Source organism: Piliocolobus tephrosceles, chromosome 17 (assembly GCF_002776525.5).
Source record: "Piliocolobus tephrosceles isolate RC106 chromosome 17, ASM277652v3, whole genome shotgun sequence".
NCBI lineage: Eukaryota > Metazoa > Chordata > Mammalia > Primates > Cercopithecidae > Piliocolobus > Piliocolobus tephrosceles.
Genome location: NC_045450.1, coordinates 74,758,553 through 74,780,102, shown reverse-complemented (window position 1 = coordinate 74,780,102; position 21,550 = coordinate 74,758,553). Strand labels below are relative to the sequence as shown.

The following is a 21,550-nucleotide window of genomic DNA, read 5'->3' as shown; positions in this document are numbered from 1 at the left end:
CCCCTGCAGCAGGCTCCTTCCTGGACATCCAGGCTTTTCCATAGATCCTCTGAAATCTAGCCAGAGGTTCCCAAGACTCAACTCTTGCACTCTGTGCACCCACAGGCTTAACACCACATGGAAGCTGCCAAAGCTTATGGCTTGCACGCTCTGAAGCAGCCACCAGAGCTGTACTTGGGCCCCTTTGAGCCATGGCTGAAGCTGGAGTGGCAAGGATGCAGGGAGCAGCATCTTCAGGCTGCCAGGGATCTGGGGCTGGCCCAAACCATTTAACCCTCCTAGGCCTCCAGGCCTGTAATGGGAAGAACTGCCTTGAAGGTCTTTGAAATTCCTTCAAGGCCTTCTCCCCATTGTTTTGGTTATTAGCACCTGACTCCTTTTAACTTACGTAAATGTATGCAGCTTGCTTGAATCCCTCCCCTAAAAATGGGCTTTTCTTATCTACCACATGGCCTAGCTGCAAACATTCTAAACTTTTACCCACTGCGTACCCTTTAAATATACATTACAATTTTAAATCATTTATTTGCTCACACATATGGGCATAGGTAGTTAGAAGCAGCCAGGCTACATTTTGAATGCTTTGCTGCTTAGAAATTTATTCCACCAGTTACCCTAAATCATCATTCTGAAGTTCAAAATTCCACAGGTCCCTAGAGCAGGAGCACAGTGCTGCCAAGTTCTTTGCCAAGGCATAACAAAAATGACCTCTGCTCCAGTCCCAATAACTTCCTCATTTCCATCTGAGACCTTGTCAGCCTGTGTCACTATACATATCACTATCAGCATTTTGGTCACAATGATTTATCCAGTCTCTAGGAAGTTCCAAACATTCTCTCATCTTCCTGTCTTCTTCTGAGCCCTCCAAAGTCTTCCAACCTCTGCCTGTTGCCCAGTTCCAAAGTCACTTCCACATTTTCAGGTATCTTTATAGCAATGCCCTACTCCTGGTACCAATTTTCTGTATTACTCTGTTCTCACATTGTTACAAAGAAATACTTGAGGCCAGGCACAGTGGCTCATGCCTGTAATCTCAGCACTTTGGGAGGGAGGCCGAGGTGAGTAGATCACGAGGTCAGGAGATCAAGACCATCCTGGCTAACATGGTGAAACCCCATCTCTAGTAAAAATACAAAAAAAAAAAAAAAAATTAGCTGGGTGTGATGGTGGGTGCCTGCAGTTCCAGCTACTTGGGAGGCTGAGGCAGGAGAACAGCGTGAATCCAGGAGGTGGAGCTTGCAGTGAGCTGAGATTGCGCCACTGCCCTCCAGCCTGGGTGACAGAGCGAGACTCCATCTCAAAAAAAAGAAAAGAAAAAAGAAATGCTTGAGGCTGGGTAATTTATAAAGAAAAGAAGCTTAATTGGCTCATGGTTCTGCAGCTTGTACAGAAAGCATTGCAGTCTCTGCTTGGCTTCTGCAGAGGCCTCAGAAAACTTATAATTATGGTAGAAGACAAAGAGGAAGCAGACACATCACATGGCCAGAGCAGGAGGAAGAGAGCGAGCGAGGCTGGAGGTGACACACTTTTTTTTTCAGACGGAGCCTCACTCTGCCACCAGGCTGGAGTGCAGGGGCACAGTCTCGGCTCACTGCAACCTCTGCCTCCTGGGTTCAAGCGATTCTCCTGCCTCAGCCTCCCGAGTAGCTGGGACTACAGGCGCCTGCCACTGCACCAGCTAGTAGTGTTTCACCATGTCGGCAAGGGTGGTCTCGATCTCTTGACTTCATTATCTGTCTGCCTCGGGCTCCCAAAGTGCTGGGATTACAGGTGTGAGCCATTGCGCCCAGCCAATACACACTTAAACAACCCCACAACTGATTGAACAGAAACCCTTGTGGCCAAGGGTACTCCAGAGAAAGCCTGAAAACTGAGTTCCCAGCCATGATTGGACAGGAGCTCAGACATACCTTGTTATATCCCCTTCCTCACTAACCATCATTAGGCTTTCTTCCCAAAGGGCGAAACAGCAATCAGCCCTTTGGGGTGACTGCACCACTGATATCAATCAAGTGCCAGACTATGGCCCTTCCATTTTTGCAGTTTCAACACAACTAACCAGCATTCCTCCCTGCTGAAAGACCATTGACCAGGCAGTGGTTCTAGCCGGACGACAGAGAATGACCAGGCAGTGGTTCTAGCTCGTCTACAGATAATGCATAGTGAGGGTCGTTGAGTCTTCTACTTCACCTTGGAGGTCAGAGGCCCAAAAACTCCACCCTCAAGTCATGCTAACAGTGCCATTTTCTGAACACTGGACCCAGGGAGAGGCAGGAAGCTCAATCACGAATGCACACATTTCTCCTCTCATACATATTCATGACTTCTCGTATAGCTTATGGGGGTATGTATATTTGGCCAAGCCATTGAGTGAAATCCCTGTCTTAGTCTTCTGCTCCTTGAAGTGCCTATTTCTGGCGTCTGGCCTGAGGCTCTGCTTTCCAGCCTGTCCAAATGACCAGGCTGCAACTCTTTATGAGAAATAAAGCTTTTCTTTCCAAATTGGGAAACCTCATCATTCTTCACTTGACAAACCTAAAGAACATATGTAGAAGTGCCCTTAGTGATTTTTCCTATGAGAATAAAAGGGATCACCTGAGATTGATTCAGTCAAGCTGTAACTCCCCAAAATACACAAGGCAGTAGAGAAAAATGGCTAGACGAGGCAGTAGAGAAAAACAGCTAGAGGCAGTATGTGTGAAATGAAGCTAAAATTTAGTTTCTGCACTCAGGAACAATTATTAGGGGCCAATGAAGTGGATAGGGACCCACGGAGAACTGCTGAACCCTCAGCACACGACAACTCATCCAAAGCCGCACACTAGGAGACTTGACAGAAGTATCCAGCAAGACTTCCAGCAGCATAAGACTGCGCCCCCAGGATGGCCCAGCAGCACTTGCACCCTTGCTGCTTCCACTAAAACATCCGCCTGCAAAAGCTCAGAGCAGTGAGGAAATCTCACCATGCTCCAGCCCAGGTGTCCCCAAACTCTTTGGCATCAGGGACTAGATTCACGGAAGACAATTTTTGCACAGATGGGTTGAGGGGAGGATTGGGATGATTCAAATGAACATTTACAGTGCATTTTGTTTTTATTATTATCGCATTGCAATATATCATGAAATAATTGTACAACTCACCATAATGCAGAATCGGTGGGAGCCCTGAGCTCGTTTTCCTGCAATGAGACGGTCCCATCTGGGAGACAGTGACAGACCATCAGGCATTAGAGTCTCAAGGAGCACACAACCGAGATCCTTCACAGGCGCGGTTCACAACAGGGTTCGTGCTCCTATCAGAATCGACGCTGCTGCTGATCTGACTGGAGGCGGGGCTCAGGAGGCGGAATGCCACTGATGGGGAGCAGCTGGAAATAGAGATGAAGCTTCATTTGCTGGCTTGCCCATGCGCTCACCTCCTACTATGTGGCCCGCTTGGGGACCTCTGCTCTAGCCAACTTCTGATGATAGGCCCCGACCTCCCTTTCTTGGAGCATTTACTAAAAAGCTTTCAGTTTGTAAGCATGTCTTGCGACTCAGAAGGGCCTCTCTCAAAGCCTGAGAGCCCTCCCTTTGAAAGGTGATCATCAGCAAGGGTGAGGCCTCTGGTCTCCCAGTCTCTGAAGGAGAACAGAAACCTGTCTGAAGACAAAACTACAACAAACTCAGTTTAAAGATCTCAATTGACCTCATTTGCAATTCTAGAATCAGGCAACACTTCATTCCACAAAATAAAATAAGTGTTCCAACAAGTCAGAGGGAGGAGGTTGGCTCTACAGACAGACATTATTCCGTCTCTCAGACATCACACTGCAGACATCTTTATAATTTTGAAATGTTTTTTATTTTATTATAACTTATTTAAAAACCAAAGATAGGCTACTTGGATATTTATTATGACAATTTTCTGGAAGATAAGAGTCTTGAAGATGACGCTTCTTTTTCAAATTTGCCTGAAGGTGCCATAAAGGCCCCAGGGTATTCAGCCAGGCGCGGTGGTTCACGCCTGTAATCCCAGCACTTTGGGAGGCCAAGGCAGGCGGATTACCTGAGGTCAGGAGTTCAAGACCATCCTGGCCAACATGGTGAAACTGTCTCTACTAAAAATACAAAAAGTAGCTGAGTGTGGTGCCACACACCTGTAATCCCAGCTACTCAGGAGGCTGAGGCAGGAGAACTGCTTGAGCCCAGGAGGTGGAGGTTGCAGTGAGCTGAAATCGGGCCACTACACTCCAGCCTGGCTGACAGAGCGAGACTCTGTCTCAAAAAAAAAAAAAGAACAAAGGCCCTGGGGTGTGGAGCCTGGTCCTCTCATTAAGGAAGTTTCCAGAGCACAGTACATGACATGCCAGTGGTGACCCTGGTTTTCAGGGAGGGGCAGATGCCAGAAGGTCAGGCATAGCTGAGGGTCTCAGTTTCCCTGGGAAAGGGGACCCTGCAGTCCCTCTTGGTCTAGGTGGGTTCAAGATGGGGGATTTACCCTGGAGAGGCCAGGAGAGGAATTCTGACAACTCCTTGGTCTGCCATTCTCCCTCCTCAGGCCACTAGCTTCTCCTTCCCTGCAGGGAGAGTCTCAGGAGAGGGGGAAGGTTACATAGTAACCCCCGAAAGGATCATTGTTTTGTCACTTTATTTATAACATTTCAGACTTTTGAAAAAGTGATACAAGCCCACTAGAATTTCTCAGAGTACAAAAGATTGAAGAGTAAAAATAAATATACTCCATCTGTAACTGCCTATCTCGAGAGGTGGTCACTAGGATGGCTGTTTTGTGTCTCCTTTTATGAAATATTCCAATACATGGCCTCCCTGTGCCTCAGTTCCTGCTTTGTAAGGTAGGGACAATACAGCATGAGGTTGTTATGAGGATTAAATTAGCTAATCCTTGCAAGTCAGTGAAAGCGAGATATGAATTTACAAGCTTCCCCCCTTTTATACACTGTTTTGTCCTTTGTCACTAGTCGTTTTGCAGGAGAATTCTCATCTTACACACAACTGGGCCTCATGCTTTTTAAAGGGCTGTAGAGTACCCTGGTGTTTAGGTAAGTTTTCCCCACTGGGGCCAGTCTGGTTGTCTCTGGTCTCTGGCACCCATGGGCATTTGCCATAACAGGTGTGAGCTTCTCTTTGGGATTATCTCCTATAAACAGAATCCACAACAAATGTCACGCGTGTTTGAATTCCAAATAGACGTTTCCTAACTAGTCCCAAAGTAGTTGTAAGCCAGAATACTCCCAACCTTTGCTGAGAGGGGTCTCCTCCCTTGCTTTTGAGTGGCCTAATTCTTCATCTACAAATAACCCACGCTGACCACCCAAGAACTGCAAACGCAGTTTGACAAGAAGAAAGACGTTCCCGGCCAGGTGCGATGGCTCACGCTTGTAATCCTCGCACTTTGGGAGGTCGAGGCAACTCCTTACGAGGTTAGGAGTTCGAGACCAGCCTGGCCAACACAGTGAAACCCCATCTCTACTAAAACTACAAAAATTAGCTGGGCGTGGTGGCAGGCGCTTGTAATCCCAGCTAGTCAGGAGGCTGAGGCAAGGAGGCGGAGGTTGCAGTGAGCCGAGATCGCGCCACTGTACTCCAGCCTAGACGACAGAGCAAGACTCCGTCTCGAAAAAAAACAAAGGTCCCAGGTCCCAGAGCAGGACAACACCGTCGCCCCGCCCCCCCCCCCCCCCTCCCACTGCCCCGCCCCCGTCCCCACATCCGCTCTCAACGCGGCCCCGCCCCCTCCCGCCGCGGCCCCGCCCCCGGCCCCCACCGACCCCCGAGCGGGTCCTCGCGACTCCGCTTCCGGGCCCCAGGTCTGTTCGCCCCGATTCCCCACCAGCGCCCCCTTCCTGGGCTAAGCCCTGCTGGGGCCCTCCTGGTGGGCACGAGGTGGTCCGGGACAGGGTGACCGGCCCCGCCCTTCCCTTTGCCCGCGGGCGTCGCAGTCCCGCAGGGCAGGATGAGCTCCCGGGCCGCCCCGCGGCTGCTGAGGCTCCAGCGACACCTGGGTCCCCAGGAGGTTAGGAGGCCAGGCCTGGACCTGCAGAGCTCCTGTCCTCTCAGCTGCTTGCGGGGGGCTGAGCGTCGAGGGCCCAGGAATCGGGGCGCGGAGGAGAGCCTAGTTCGGGGAGAACCACCCCAGGGGCTGGAACTGAGGGCCTGGGGGGAGATGGCCATTTCGTGGGGGCGTGGGTGGGTGTCCCCAGTGGGGCAGGGGAGCCAGAGGGATTGGTGGGGGAGGGTCGGGAGGCACAGGTCGCGCTGTTTACGTTTGGTGCCTTATCAGCTGACTCGGCAGTTCCAGTCACCCTTGCCCCCTGTCCCCTGGGCAGCTGGGAGAACTTGTCCCGAGGGCTGTTTATGCCCCACAGCTGGTGTGGACGCAGGATTGGGGTGGGTGGGCGGGCACAGGGCTCCAGGGGCTCACCCTGGTCTCCTTCTCCTGGCCCAGGGCAGCAGCATGGAGCCTACGGACAGCCCGCTGACCACCCACGTGCTGGACACCGCCTCGGGGCTCCCAGCCAGAGGCCTCTGTCTCCGCTTGTCCTGGCTGGAGGACCACAGCCAGCAGTGGATGGAGCTGAGGACAAGGTAGGAGAGAGGCCCTGGGAGGGGGAGTCCCGCCCTGAGACAGATGGCGGGGACTAAGGAGCCAGGCTGTGAGGCTGGAGGGTGGAGCTCACCGCTGCTGACCCTCCTCTCAGCCCGGGTTGGGGGTTAGGTTGGGAGCTCTCCCTTCTGCTTCTCTCAGCCCTTTTCCTCTGAAAATACAGGGATGAGGAGAGGAGCTGTTTCCTCCCTCCCTCCGGCCTCAGGCCCCTGTGACCCTGATGGGGTGGGAGTGAGTTTCTTCCTCTCCCTGGCAGGGCGAGGGCGGGGGGTGGTGGTTGGGTGAGGCCTTAGGTGGAATCGAAGACCTCACTGTCACCGAGATCACGGGTAACCTTGTGACAGGCAGTACGCTGGACACGATTTCCACTCTTCATTCTCCATACACCCCGTGGGCCAGCACCATACTTACCCCTTCTACACACATGGGAAGACTGAGGCAGCAAGCCCAGGTACATGCTGGGATTCCCAGCCAGGCCTGAGGGGCAGTGTGTCCCTCAGCCTCCATGGGGTCTTGCCCACTGCCCCAGGCACAGGCTCTGCGGGGCACTTCCAGAGGCAGATGTCACCTGCCCAGGCCTTATGGCCCCTGCATGAGAGGCAAGCCCCTCCCTTCCAGCCGGAAGGACAGGGCTGGGCCCATAGGATCAGAGTCTGACTGTGCCGGTCCTCATTTGGTCCTTCACAAAAGCTGAGACATGAGGGGTCCAGGTCCCACGTGAGAAATTGGGATGGCACTGTGTGGGCTGGGCGTCCGTGGTGGGTCACAGAGACCCATTCCTCCCATGCACACATGCTATGTTTTGTTTTGTTTTGGAGACAGAGTTTCTCTTGTTGTCCAGGCTAGAGTGAAATGGTGTGATCTCGGCTCACTGCAACCTCTGCCTCCTGGGTTCAAGAGATTCTCCTGCCTCAGCCTCCCAAGTAGCTGGGATTACAGGCACCCGCCACCACCCCCAGCTAATTTTTGTATTTTCAGTAGAGACAGGGTTTCACCATCTTGGCCAGACTGACCTTGAACTCCTGACCTCGTGATCCACCTGCCTTGGCCTCCCAAAGTGCTGGGATTACAGGTGTGAGCCACCTTGTTCGGGCCTGCTCCTTCTAATCATAGTAGAAGCACGCACTTTAAAGACCAGCTGGCAAGAACGATGTGAGGTTTTCCGGAGGCGACTATGGGCGAAGCCACGGTTGTTCAGAACCCTGATAAGGGACCAGGGCACATAACACGGACGCTCCGTGGAGCTGGACAGGCCCATTCTGTGGGTGAGGGTTTGGCAGAGAGCCACACACTTTTCCTTTTTTTTCTTGAGATGGAGTCTCGCTCTGTCGCCCAGGCTGGAGTGCAGTGGCGCGATCTTGGCTCACTGCAAGCTCCCCCTCCCAGGTTCACGCCATTCTCCTGCCTCAGTCTCCCGAGTAGCTGGGACTACAGGCGCTGCCACCTCACCCGGCTAGTTTTTTGTATTTTTGGTAGAGACGGGGTTTCACCGTGGTAGCCAGGATGGTCTCGATCTCCTGACCTCATGATGCGCCCGCCTCGGCCTCCCAAAGTGCTGGGATTACAGGCGTGAGCCACTGTGCCCAGCCAGCCACACACAATATTTTAAGTGAAAACCACAGGTTATAAAACAATACAAATAGTATAACTTTATAAGTTTGTAAACAAATATGCATAGAGAAAATCTGGAAAAATACATGCCAGCTATAACAATTGTGGGAGACTTTTTCCTTTTTTGCTTCTCTGTGTTGTGATTTCCTAAAGACAGGGCAGTGGTGCCCCTGGACTGCTCGGGAACTGCAGGCCCCGACAGCCCCACTGTGTCTGCTCACCCAAGTCTGACAGGTGGCAGGGCAGGGTCTGAGGCCCACTGGGGTACAGACGCAGGAAAGCTGGGGTGGGGGCTTCTCATCCCCATCTCTGCAGCCTCATCCTCTCCCCAGCTACACAGACCCAGATGGCCGCTGCCCTGGACTCCTGATGCCGGACCAGATGAAGGCAGGCACCTACAAGCTCACCTTCGACACTGAGGGCTACTGGAGGAAGAGGGGGCAGGAAAGCTTCTACCCATACGTGGAGGTGAGAGCCCCGGTGGGCTGGAGGGCCTGAGGCCCGTGACTCACTGGGATCTGCAGGCCAGGTCCTGCTGGCCGGGCATCATTTAGACAGTGGGCAGACTGGTCCTGGCGGTGGTAGGTAGCTGAGCTCACTTGCTTTGAGCTCCCAAAAGAAGGGTGTCCAGGCAGCAATAGACTCTACGAGGACACACCCATCGCTGACCTGCTCAGGGTCAGGCTTTGTGGGGAGGCTGGGCCACTCATGCCCTCTTTGTTGACACAGGTTTTCATCTGAGCCAACTCCAGTTCTCTGGGCCTAACCTCACTGCCTCACCCCACACTGGAGCCGCCACAGAAGCACGTGACTTACTGGGCTGCAGCTTCTGTGGTGTATCCCTCTGGCGCAGAGGGTTCGCCCCATCCCAGACCCTCCTCAGTCTGGGCTACTGAATTCTCCCAGGTGTGTTGGGGCCAGATAGGTGGTTTGCTGCCATCCCCTTATACTCTCCTGGCCCTCTCTCCGTCTCAGGTTGTGTTCACCATCACCAGCAATGCCCAGAAGTTCCACGTGCCCCTGCTGCTGAGCCCCTGGTCCTACACCACCTATCGAGGGAGCTAGAGTGAAGACTGGCAGCAGGAGGCTGTCTGCCCTTTCCCGCACGCTGGCTGCGCCCACCCAGCCCTCAACAGAGCCCGGCCCTTTCCCGCACGCTGGCTGCACCCACCCAGCCCTCAACAGAGCCCGTGGGCTTCATGCTCGTCAGGGGAGCACTGGTGTCACCAATTCCTGGGAAAGTCCTGGCCCCCTGGAGAATCCCACTGGGCGGCTGTGACTCAGGTGTCAATAAAGTCAGTGCCAGCACCTGCAAAGCTGTCCGTTTGATGGGACACCAGTGGCATGAAGACAGGCAGCACAGTGCAGCACTGCCCCAGCCCCCGGTGAGTGCGGGGCACTCTGAGAAGGTGCTGCTGACTGTGGTCGGAGGTGCGACCAGGGAGTAGGCCTGGACACAGCCTGGACATGCACCCAGGGAAGGAAGCGACAGGGACACCATGGGTGAGGGTCCTGCAGGTGGTTCTCCTCCACAGAGCCAGGAATGAGGATGGCAAGAATATGTGAAAAGCTTTCATTTGCTGATGATAAAATCTAAAAAACTTGCTGTCCTTGGTGTGAAAGGGGTTGTCATCCAGAGTGTTCCTAGGCTGGCTCTCTGGGCTGTGGCCCCCCAATGGGGCAGCTACGTGGGGGTGCCCACCAGTCCCGCGGGGCCCTGGCCCAGCGTCTGCCCGATCACAGCTGTTTCCAAGGGCTTGAAGCCCACGTTGTCCAGAGGGATCCCGAAGGCCAGCAGCTTTGCCTCGTACGTGCGCAGCAGGTCGTTATGGGCCTGTGAAGACAGGGCGGTGTGAGGGAGCTGAGGAACCCCAGGCTCAGGACCACCAGAGCTGAGTGCAGCTCCGTGGAGGGGCAACGTGAGCATCACGGTGTAGAAGGATAAAGCCAAAGGCTTATCAGTCATTTCCTGTGTGGGACACAGCACCAAGCACCTTCACTGCATTGGCTCAGGTAGCACGACAGGGAGAGGCTGTTCCTATTCCCGTTCCACAAATGAGGAGACAGAGGCAGAGGGCAGGGACACTCAGGGCAGAGCTGTGGTCTGGGAGGGCTCTGGGCCCTGGTTGGGTGTTTCCCACTCAGGTTCTTCACGCCCTCCCTGCCCCTGTTGAATGACGTCTGTTACCTTCCCTGGTGGGCACAGCACCTTCTGACTCCCTGCCCAGCGGAAGGGGCTGACCAGGGAAGGGTCCAGGTGCCCCCCACACCCATCCCAGCAGAGATGTGGCCGAGACAACAGTGCTGTGCCCCAGACCACACAGAATCCAGATGCTCTCGGCTGGGGACGGTGACAGCTGCCTTGTCAAACGAGGTACCAAGGGGGAATGGGTGCGGTCCTCTGAGACCATCTGCATTTAGAACAGGCTGGGCACTGAGGGGGTGGCCCTGAGGGAGGGCAGGGCACATCCGTACCTTACAGACCCGGGCCAGCTCATACTGCAGGTCCTTGATGGTGCTGTTCTTCGATTCCAGAACATCCTGAGGAGAGAGAGGTGATGGAGTTTGAGACTCATCTTTTGGCCGAGGCAGTGGGGACGGCCTGGGGGTTCCAGCGGGGGTCCTCAGAGATGCAGGGAAGAGCAGCTTGGTTTGATGGATACATCCATCCACACAAGGTTGTCAGCAGAAAAAGGTCTCCAAGGGTGGAGAAAAAACAACAAGGAAGAAACAGAGAGCTGGGAGCCTGTGCTCGCACAACCTGCATCTCCATCAACAGTCCGAGCCGGGCACAGCCGCTCACGCCTGTGATCCCAGCAGTTTGGGAGGCCAAGGAGGGCAGATGACTTGAGGTCAGGAGTTTGAGACCAGCCTGGCCAACGTTGCGAAACCCCATCTCTACTAAAAATACAAAAAGTAGCCGGGCACAGTGGCTCGCACCTGTGAAATCCCAGCTACTCAGGAGGCTGAGGCACGAGAATCGCTTGAATCTGGGAAACAGAGGTCACAGTGAGCTGAGATTGAGCCACTGCACTCTAGTCTGGATGACAGAGCAAGACACCACCTCAAAAAAACCCCAAAAACGGTCCAGACACACAAGAAATGCAGATGAGGCAAGGGCAGGCAGCATGCAGCCACACGGTGGAGACGGGACACTAAACACCACTCGCATATTGCTTAGATTTCTTTTTTTTTGTTTTTTTTTTTTTTGAGACGGAGTCTCGCTCTGTCCCCCGGGCTGGAGTGCAGTGGCCGGATCTCAGCTCACTGCAAGCTCCGCCTCCCGGGTTCCCACCATTCTCCTGCCTCAGCCTCCCGAGTAGCTGGGACTACAGGCGCCCACCACCTCGCCCAGCTAGTTTTTTGTATTTTTTAGTAGAGACGGGGTTTCACTGTGTTAGCCAGGATGGTCTCGATCTCCTGACCTCGTGATCCGCCCGTCTCAGCCTCCCAAAGTGCTGGGATTACAGGCTTGAGCCACCGCGCCCAGCCCTACATTACATTTCTTAAGGCTTGTGAATGTACTATCTCACTTTTTTTTTGAGATGGAGTCTCGCCCTGTTGCCCAGGCTGGAGGGCAGTGGTGCGATCTAGGCTCACTGCAACCTCCGCCTCCCAGGTTCAAGGAATTCTCTGCCTCAGCCTCCCAAATAGCTGGGATTACAGGCACCTGCCACCACACCCAGCTAATTTTTGCATTTTTAGTAGAGACGGTTTCACCATCTTGGCCAGGCTGGTCTTGAACTCCTGACCTTGTGATCCGCCCGCCTTGGCCTCCCAAAGTGCTGGGATTACAGGGGTGAGCCACTGCGCCCGGCCATCCCACTTTTTTGTAACAGAAAAAAATAGTCTTCAGCAGCGTTGGCCCCACCCAGATGTGGGCAAGGGTTTCACCACGTGGCAAGGCAGGGGGCTTCTTGGGCTCCTGCCTGTGGGGCACTGCTGGGCCCAGCCTGGCTTTAGAGCCGTCTCTGCTGCCCACTGACACAGCAGCCCCCTCACACCCCAACCTGCCTGCAGTGTCCCTGTGGGGGCCTCTGTCATTTCCCCAGAAGATTCCTCACTTAGAAGTCAAGGTAACAATGACCAGGAAAGAAGTTGACCCACATTTAGCTCCATCCTCACCCTGGTGCGTGGGCGCAGCTGCAACAACTCTCACAGGCCACGACTGCTCTCTTCACCCTCATTTCGGTGGCTTAGCAGCAGGCCGGGTGCAGCCCTCAGCCAGGAGCTGGAAACACACCTCCCCCGCCTCCCAGCAGTGACCCCTCACCTGCCTGTGCTCACAGGACCCAGTGCTGAGCAGACCAGCAAAGATGAGTCTTCAGTCTGGGGGCCACAGTGCCTCTGGCCCAGGTGAGGCCCCTCCTGTCCAGCCTTACTGCCTCAGGCCCTGAGAGCCAGGCCATCCCAGATGACCAGGGTCCCACAGGCACCACCGCCCACTGGGCCAGGACCCATGGTTCCCCCATGTGTGAACACCAAGTCACCTCGGCCCCTCCCAGCCCCACCTGTGGACTCAGCCTCCTGGCAGTTCTTAAACCCTCTGTCCCCATTGTGTGCTGGCCCCAACCGGCCCCTGCAGCCCTGTGCTCCCCCTCATCAACAGAGTGGGCTCTGATCTGGTTCCCCTGCCCAGCCCTTCCATAGTTCCCAACTGGCCCGAAACTCAAAGGCACAGCTGACGGGCCTTTCAGAACCAGCCTTTTCAACCCAGTCCTGCATCTGTCCAACACCTGGGTGCCCCCAGGGCGGCTCAGCGAGGGGCTCACTACTATGACTGTGCCACTGCACTCCAGCCTGGGCAACAGCGAGACTCGCAGAAAAAAAAAAAAGACATTAGGTGACTTGAATGAGGTTAACCCTTGGCCTAGTGTCAGCGATGAGCGCGTGGATTTGTGTTCAGCTGAACTGCATGTGGACCAATCACCTTAAAAACGCCATCTGTGGCCTTGCGGCCAGAACCTCCATCTTCCAATAATTTGCCCAAATGACAAACACAAAGGGAAAGAGGAGAGGCACCCGATACATGTTCTCTGGCTTTTTAGAAAACAGAGTTGTTCCTCTGGCCACGTATATGCGAATCTGTAAGAAAGCTGATACTGCAGACATGAAGGGAATAGGTACTGTTCAAAAAGGAAGCCCCACAAGTGCTGCCATGGCTGAACTGGGGAGTCCGCAGTGTTCCCCAGCACGCTGCTGCTGGCATTGTTGTAAACAAACAAGGGCAAGATTCTTGCCGAGAGAATTAAGGTGTGTATTGAGCACACTGAGCACTCTAAGAGCCGAGACAGCTTCCTGAAATGCGTGAAGGAAAATGATCACAAGAAGAAAGAAGCCGAAGAGAAAGGTACGTGGGTTCAACTGAAGCACCAGCCTGCTCCACCCAGAGAAGCAGCTTTGTGAGAACCAACGGGAAGGAGCCCAAGCTGCTGGAACCTCTTCCCTGTGAATTCATGGCATCATAGGTGTTAAAAAAACACAAGACCTCTGGACTATAAAATGTTTCTCTTCAATGAGTAGAAGTGTGGCATCCTCTCCCCCAAAGAAATATTTAAAGCAAATTTTAATTGTGTCCTAATTCATTATGTAATGTCTTTACTACTCAAATGTAATGTATTTCTTGCCAAAAGACGTGAGGTAGCTTATTGTGCAACAAATTACCCAACTGGTTAGAAAATGGCCAGGTATCCAGGCGCAGTGGCTCACGCCTGTAATCCCAGCACTCTGGGAGGCCAAGGTGGGCGGAGCACAAGGTGAGGAGTCCGAGATCCACCTGGACAACATGGTGAAACCCCATCTCTACTAAAAAAAATACAAAAATTGCCAGGCGCAGTGGCTCACATCTGTAATTCTAGCACTTTGGGAGGCCGAGGTGGGCAGATCATGAGGTCAGGAGTTTGAGACCAGCATGACCAACATGGTGAAACCCCATCTCTACTAAAAATACAAAATTAGCCAGGCGTGGTGGTGCACGCCTGTAATCCCAGCTACTCAGGAGGCTGAGGCAGGAGAATCGTTTGAATCCGGGATGCGGAGGTTGCAGTGAGCCGAGATCACGCCACTGCACTCCAGCCTGGGAGACAGAGAGAGACTCCGTCTAAAAAAAATTAGCTGGGTGCTGTGGCAGGCACCTGTAATCCCAGCTACTCAGGAGGCTAAGGCAGGACAACTGCTTGAACCTGGGAGGCAGAGGTTGCAGTGAGCTGAGATCGCGCCACTGCACTCCAGCCTGGGTGACAGAGCAAGACTCCTGTCTTGGGGGGGAAAAAAAAAAGAGATTTCAGAAGAAAATGGCCAGGTATTATGTATGAACTATTTGTACTCGTTTAAAGATAGTCCCTCTAAATCATCAAGGAAGAAATGAAATAATTTACACACACAAAAAAAGCCATCTGTGGCTGGGTGCGGTGGCTCATGCCTATAATCCTAGCACTTCAGGAGGCCGAGGCGGGCGAATCACTTGAGGTCAGGAGTTCAAGACCAGCTTAACCAACATGGTGAAACTCCGTCTCTACTAAAAATACAAAAATTAGCCGGGCATGGTGGCACATGCCTGTAATCCCAGGTACTCAGGAGGCTGAGGCACGAGAACCAGTGGAACCTGGGAGGCAGAGGCTGCCGTGAGCTGAGATCACGCCACTGCACTCCAGCCTGGGCGACAGAGACAGACTCCGTCTAAAAAAAAATTAGCTGGGTGCTGTGGCGGGCACCTGTAATCCCAGCTACTCAGGAGGCTAAGGCAGGACAACTGCTTGAACCCGGGAGGCAGAGGCTGCCGTGAGCTGAGATCGCGCCACTGCACTCCAGCCTGGGCAACAGAGCAACACTTAGTCTTGAAAACAAACAAACAAAAATGCCATCTGTGATAGTTCTCAGGATAAAAGATGCTTCCCCAGACAGTGAGGAAGCCTCAAGCCTATGACCCAGGCATCTGTTTCACTGCAGGACGAGTCAAGCACAAACACAGACGGGTACCCTGTGGCCCCGAAGGCTGCATCTCTGTGACAACCCAGCTTCCCTGTGCTGGGGCTGTTGGTAGAGGCTTCAAGACCAGCTGTTTCCAGCTCAGGGGCAGCAGCTGGGCCAGGGGCACATGTCATCCAATTTGGAGGGCCCTGAGGAAGCCACAGGCCTGGCCTCACCTGGCCAGGATTCCAGTGTCAGTCAAAGACCCTTTGCCCTGTGTCCTGTTCCTTCTGTGACTTCCCCCAACGAGGTCCAGGGAACAGAGGCAAGGCCCAAGTCCAGAAGCTAGACACAGGTAAGACACCACCTGTGAGGCAGTTGCAGGCTCCAGCCTCCTCCTGATCCTCCAGCTGATGCTGTTTCTCCCTGTGGGGGGCCCAGGCCTCATCTGCTTTCTTTACTGCCCTCGCCCATGCCCGGGACACCCTAGCAGAGCAGCACCATAAATAACTGTGACACAGAATGAGGGAATGTTCTGGGCTCTGCTTAGACTTCATGTCCCCAGTACCTGCAAAGGTGGGGTCAGGCTCCCCAGGCTCCCACGGCCCTGCACTTACCCCATCCGTAACTGTCCATGTCCTAAACCAGCCCTCTTAGGGCCTCCCGGTACCATCTCTGTCCCAGGATGCGGGTGGTGCCCTGGGCTGAGAGCTCAGGAAGTACTGCCATCCTCCAGGCCTGTGTCTGGGTCTGTTACCACCAACAGAGGAGCTCAGGCCCACAGAGATTCCAAGAGTGGCTTTTCCACTCCCAAGGCCATCCTCAGGCTGCACTCAGATGACTAGAGCCTTACGTGCTCCGATGAGCCAGACCCGAGAACTGGGGTGGGCAGAGGCTCAGAGCTTAGGAGTCGCCATGAGGCCACACAGGGGCAAGGGAAGATCCAAGAGAGACTTGACCAGAACTGATGAGAAGAGGCTGCCGGTGCAGACGGTGAGAGGCATCCATGCCTACGGCACCCCGCTCTGTTCTCAGGCCACAGGAAACCCATGAATGCCCCCTCCCCAGTAGTTAACCGAGGGGTCTCTGTGCCCGTCCGAGGGGGAACAGCACAGAACTGAAGACCCTTGCCACACGGAAGAGGCTGCCCACTGGGGCCAGGAGCCTGTCTAGGGCCTACCTCAAGCTTGCGGGACACCAGCGTCAGGGCTGCGGGGTCCAGGTTAGAGGCAGCCAGGACCTCGTTGAACTGCACCTCCTTCTTCTCCACAGCAGCGCTCAGAGCCTGTAGCTTGCGCTCTAGCACCAGGTTCTTGAAGCCTGTCTTCTGCTGCACCTCCTGGATGGCTGCAGTGAACTTCCGGTAGAGCTCGTCCCGCTCCTGCTGCACCTGCAGGGACAGTGCTGGGGTGGGCGATGAGGCCCCTCACCTGGGGACATCTCGCTGGCAAGACGCTGCCTCCCACCTCTGCACCTGCCTGGAACATGCTGCTTCTATGGGAGGTGGCTTTCCAATAGCGCCCACTCCCACAGCACCCGGGTGTGGTCCACACTGCCTGCACCCTGGCCCTCTGAATAGCCGCCACACAGTGGAAGGCAGGAGGAAAACATCAGCACGAGCCCTCCTCTCAGGAAGGTGTCTCTGGAAGCTGTGAGTGTCCTGGCGAGAGCTAGAGCAGCCCCACCCTGAAAGCTGCTCCATGGGTGGCCGAGGCCGGTCTTGCCCGAGTGAGGGCTGTGGGCTCAGGTGAGATGTGAGATCCAGGGCATCCAGCAGGCAGAGCTTGCAGGTGGAACCCCTTGGAGGATGTGCTCCCTTGGCCCGCCCCAGATCCTGGCATCACACGACAGGTGCTGTCCGCCCCCATAAATGGCGGATCTGGAGCATGGCCTTGGAGCCAGCTGCCTGCCGGCCAGTAAGACTATTCTTTTTTACCTCCTAATTCTTCTACTTATTAATTGCACATTCTAAAAAAAAATCTAGACCTGGTTGAAGACTATAAAAAAGTGAACACCCTGAGCAGGGCACGGTGGTTCACGCCTGCAATCCCAGCACTATGGGAGGGTGAGGTGGGTGGATCACCTGAGGTCAAGAGTTCGAGACCAGCCTGGCCAACATAATAAAACCCCATCTCTATCAAAAATACCAAACATTAGCTGGGCCTGGTGGCAAGCGCCTGTAATCCCAGCTACTCGGGAGGCTGAGGCAGGAGAATTGCTGGAACCCAGGAGGTGGAGGTTGCAGTGAGCCAAGATCACGCCATTGTACTCCAACCTGAGCAACAAGAGTGAAACTCCATCTCAAAAAAAAAAAAAAAGTGAACACCCTTAACCCCAGTTCCCAGAGGCCACCATTGTGAACACTTGGTGTGACCCCTTCCAGAATGTTCTCTATACATGTAAAAACATTTATGACTGTTTGGAAGAAAACAGGATGCTAAAATACTGCAGCTTTTTTCAAAGCATGACCTGTGATACCTGGAGCACCTCCAAGACAGCACCTGGCCCTGTATCCCTTCTAACTGCTGTTAGTTAGAATTCCCCAGATTTGCTTAAATCCAATTCCCTGTCCACAGGCACGTGGATTATAAGTGCCTTTGGGCCGGGCGCGGTGGCTCACGCCTGTAATCCCAGCACTTTGGGAGGCTGAGGCGGGCGGATGGTCAAGATATCGAGACCATCCTGGCCAACACGGTGAAACCCTGTCTCTACTAAAAATACAAAAATTAGCGAGGTGTGGTGGTGGGCGCCTGTAGTTGCAGCTACCCAGGAGGCTGAGGCAGGAGAATCACTTGAACCCAGAAGGCGGAGGTTGCAGTGAGCCGAGATCGCGCCACGGCACTCCAGCCTGGCGATGGAGTGAGACTCCATCTCAAAAAATAAAAATAAATAAGTAAGTGTCTTTGGTCTCTAAATTTTGCTGACAAATTTGAGTTCTCAGTTCTCTAGGAAGAGACACTGACTTTGACACTGTCAGGAACCACATTCAAATGGAAGAAAACATGGCAGGGAACAAGACTCCAACCCAGGTACGTCTCTGCTCTCCTCTTCCCAATAATGTCCACCTCAAAACTCACAGGGAGGAGGTAGGGCCCCTAACACAGCAGTCCTCAGAGTCTCACTGGGGCACCCTTCCCTTAGGTGCCAAGAGTTGGCACAGCCTAGCAGTGCACGTCATGTAGGACCTGAGGTGTCGCTGAAGATGGGGCTAGATCTGACAGACAGATGGGATGTTTCCGAGGGGCGAATCCTACAACCGTTTGTGTTCATAAATTTCAATTAGGTTAGAGAACAAAAACAGCACACGTAACTGCAGCTCAAGATAAGATGCTCTGGCCACACACACCACAGACAAAGCCTTGAGGGCCCCATGGTGCAAGGATTGGTCCTTGGCCAGAACTTTGAAACTCAACAGAGGCAAGGAGTCTCTTTGAGGGACAGAGACGGGACCAAGCATCCCTACCACTCACTGGCAATCTCGGGAAGTGCACACGAAATGAAATGTTTTCCCCCCAGTCACTTCTGCAAAGGTTTAAACCTGTCAGATCTGGTGCAGGTAAGGATGGAAACGGCCCCTCCGCACCCTGGCAGGTGTGTGACTCAGAGCAGCCCTCTGGACAGAAGATCAGAACCCTTAACACAGACCCCTCAGACCCAACAATCCCACTGCTAGGAACTGGCTTTCCTAAGAAGCAGTCTCACACAAGTGCACAAAGACAAATTTAAAAGGATTGAGGCAGCAATGCTTATAACCGCAGAGGATTAGAAAGAGGGGAGTCAGCTAAATGACCAAACATTCATGAAATGCAGCACCACGTGGCTGTGAAAAGGATGAAACAGCTTCCTGTGTGCAGCCGGATACATTGTGAGATTAAAAAGCAAGTTGTGCTTATGGCCTGATCCCATGTTCGTAACACACAAAGTCACATCCACACTAGAGCATGCAGGAAACCTGGAAGGGAGCTCATGAAACTCGCCAGCGTGAGGAGCTGGAGGCTCATTTTCACTTACACTTAAGACCCCCATGACTTCTTTACAATGAGAAGGTAATAGGTTAGGACTTAGAAACATAAACCCCTGGAAGAAAAGAGTTGCTGCAGGGGCCAGGCATCCCTCATGTGCTTTGAGAGGTGAACTCTTAAGGGGCTGAAAGTCATGTGTGATCTGCTCCCCATGAGACCTCAGGCCTTCTGCAGGATATGCATGCGGAATAGGCCAAAGGTTTTTGCCTCTTAGAAGCTGTGGAATGAGTTACAGGGAATAGGGCCCCCAGCTTCAGAACCCAAAACCTGGCCAAGGTATCTGAAGCTGGTCCAGAGGCCAGGGCCACAAGGAGAGCCCCGTCCCTGGCTAGCAGGGGTGCCACCCCCCGCTGCAGGGCCAGCCTGGTGCCCACTCACCTTGGTGAACCGCTGCTCTAACACTTCATGCTCCCACTGCAGGTCTTTCAGCTCTTTCTCCGTGACTTTCAAACGGGCTTTTGTGCACTGGAGGAAAAACAGGGAGTAGGGGACAGAAAGTATTCAAGATTCACAGTTATCCAAGTAACGCAGGCTCCTGGGAGATAGCAAGGCCAAAAATAATCGCCAGAAAAACGTGGTTCCAGGACACAAGCAGCTGAGCCCCACCAAGGCAGGTCAGTAGCACACGGTGGAAGATGAGGGCCTTGTCTCCAAAACACCCCCAGACTTTACTTTCCCCAGGAGAACACAAGGCAGAAAAAGGAGAAATGCAGGCTTCCCCCGTCTCGCTTCCTGCTCCTGTGATGCTCCTTCCTCCTGAGTAGAGGCTAACTCGTGCCAAGGAAGGAGAGGAATCCAGCAGGAAACTCACAAGCAGGATCTGCTTGTCCCTCTGGTAGTTGGCGAGCTGCTTCTGCATCTCGCTCATCTCCTCCCGAGCCTTCTGGAGAGGATCTGCCAGGCGCTTGTTCTGCACAGACACCTCTGCCATCTCCCTCTCCAGGTGGTCCTCCTTCTTCCGCATGTCCTCCATCTGCTCCTGCAGGCACAAGCACAGGCCCGGCAGGGGCTCAGCAGGCAGAACCAAAGGGGCTGTGGCCTGCAGGGTGAGAGCTGGGTGCTCTCCTGCCCATCACCAGATCCTGCCAGCCTCAGGCATGCTAGCACCTAGACCTGTTCTATGTATAAACAGTATTTCTGCAGCTTCAATTTATTCTGAGTTTTCTGGGAATGCAGCTTCCATGCACACTGAGGGACTACCCTTTGTTCAAGATTCCACCAAGGGCCGTTGTCTACTGCAGAAAATCCTGTCACTGCCAGCATGTAGTGACGATGACACCTATCCACTCCAGCCACATCATGTCACTCACTGCAGTTCCACCCGAGCTTTTACAAATCAGAATACACTTGATTACTTCCCCCTCCACACTAGGGTGAGGGCAATATCCTGACTGCTTTTAACAATAGGTAGAGATAGGTTACATTATTTAGAAATTTCAATTAAGGATACCAGAGGGGCATTGTCAAATAATCTTATAAAAACTATCGGGGGTGTTGGGGTGGAGAGCTGGCGTCCGGATCCCCAGGACTCTGCAGCCCACATTCTAGGACAGGCAGAGTGTGTCTCCCCAGCCCACCCCAGGCGCAGCACCTTGAGGGAGTTGATGAGGGCCAGGTTGTTGAGGGTGATGTCATTGTAGTATTTCTTAATGTTGGTGAAGGCCTCCTCGTGGCGCTGCATCAGCGTGTTGATCTGGCTGTTCTTCCTCTCCTCCACTTCGTGGAGCTCAGTCTTTCTCCGCAGGTCGAGCTCGTCCCTCAGCATCTTCATCTTCTTATCATACTTGGCCTCAATTTCTGAAAGGCAGCAGCAAACAGCAGCTTGGCAGAGGAAGAAGTGGTGCCCCTATGGCTACAGAACATGGAGCCTATAAACAGGGGCCCAAAACGCCCACTGTGGTCAGAACAGCTTTGCAAGCAAGCTCTGCAAGAGAACAGAAGGGTTTAGACTGAGTGTTTTCTGCTGATGCTCACACTCAGCACACACACCACTGTCGGCCTGCCTTTGCCAGCGACAGGCATTGCTAATCGCTCCCTGCACTGGGGGTGCCAAGAGCTGCATGTCAGCTGACCCCAGTGAGCAGTAAGCAAGGCCTGTGTGGCCATCCAGCCACAGACTATCAGCCTTGATTAGTAAAACAGACTGCTAAAATTGGAGCCTTCTCAGACCAGGAGCCATGGAGAAGACTATTTTTAAAATGCTGCCCATGGCACTGAATAGCTACCACCTGCTGATAACTACTGATTTTAGCTAGGAGTGGGAAAGTGTGTGGTCATCACAGCCTCCCAAACTCACATGGAAATAGGTTGCTCTGGGATTCTGAGTGGGTCTACTGGCCTTGGAAACTTCCACATTCTTTCTCTTGCAGGCCTTGGCTGTTTTAATCTAGTGTTTGTTCCC

At 53.6% G+C, this 21,550-nt stretch overlaps 2 protein-coding genes across 10 annotated transcripts in view; one reads left to right on the top strand and one right to left on the bottom strand.

The window, feature by feature from the left end:
- Window positions 1–5,816: 5,816 nt before the first annotated feature.
- On the top strand, window positions 5,817–9,819 carry LOC111553856 (5-hydroxyisourate hydrolase-like). Its single transcript, XM_023228963.1, has 4 exons — window positions 5,817–6,016; window positions 6,449–6,588; window positions 8,551–8,686; window positions 9,194–9,819. Exons 1-4 carry the CDS (start codon window positions 5,957–5,959, stop codon window positions 9,281–9,283), a joined length of 426 nt encoding a protein of 141 aa, XP_023084731.1. The 5' UTR covers window positions 5,817–5,956; the 3' UTR covers window positions 9,284–9,819.
- Window positions 8,242–21,550, bottom strand: part of GAS8 (growth arrest specific 8) — a 31,417-nt gene continuing 18,108 nt past the window's right edge. For 8 of the 9 annotated variants that reach the window (XM_023228953.1, XM_023228960.1, XM_023228958.1 and 5 more), the window contains 6 exons: window positions 20,741–20,946; window positions 19,961–20,128; window positions 19,528–19,614; window positions 16,308–16,517; window positions 10,694–10,759; window positions 9,776–10,052 (listed from right to left, as the gene is read on the bottom strand). In XM_023228953.1, the coding sequence (XP_023084721.1) occupies window positions 9,903–10,052; window positions 10,694–10,759; window positions 16,308–16,517; window positions 19,528–19,614; window positions 19,961–20,128; window positions 20,741–20,946 (887 nt within the window). In that variant the 3' untranslated portion in view covers window positions 9,776–9,902. Of the gene's footprint in view, window positions 10,053–10,693; window positions 10,760–16,307; window positions 16,518–19,527; window positions 19,615–19,960; window positions 20,129–20,740; window positions 20,947–21,550 lie in introns of all 9 variants that reach the window. The other variant, XM_023228952.2, reaches the window with a different exon arrangement.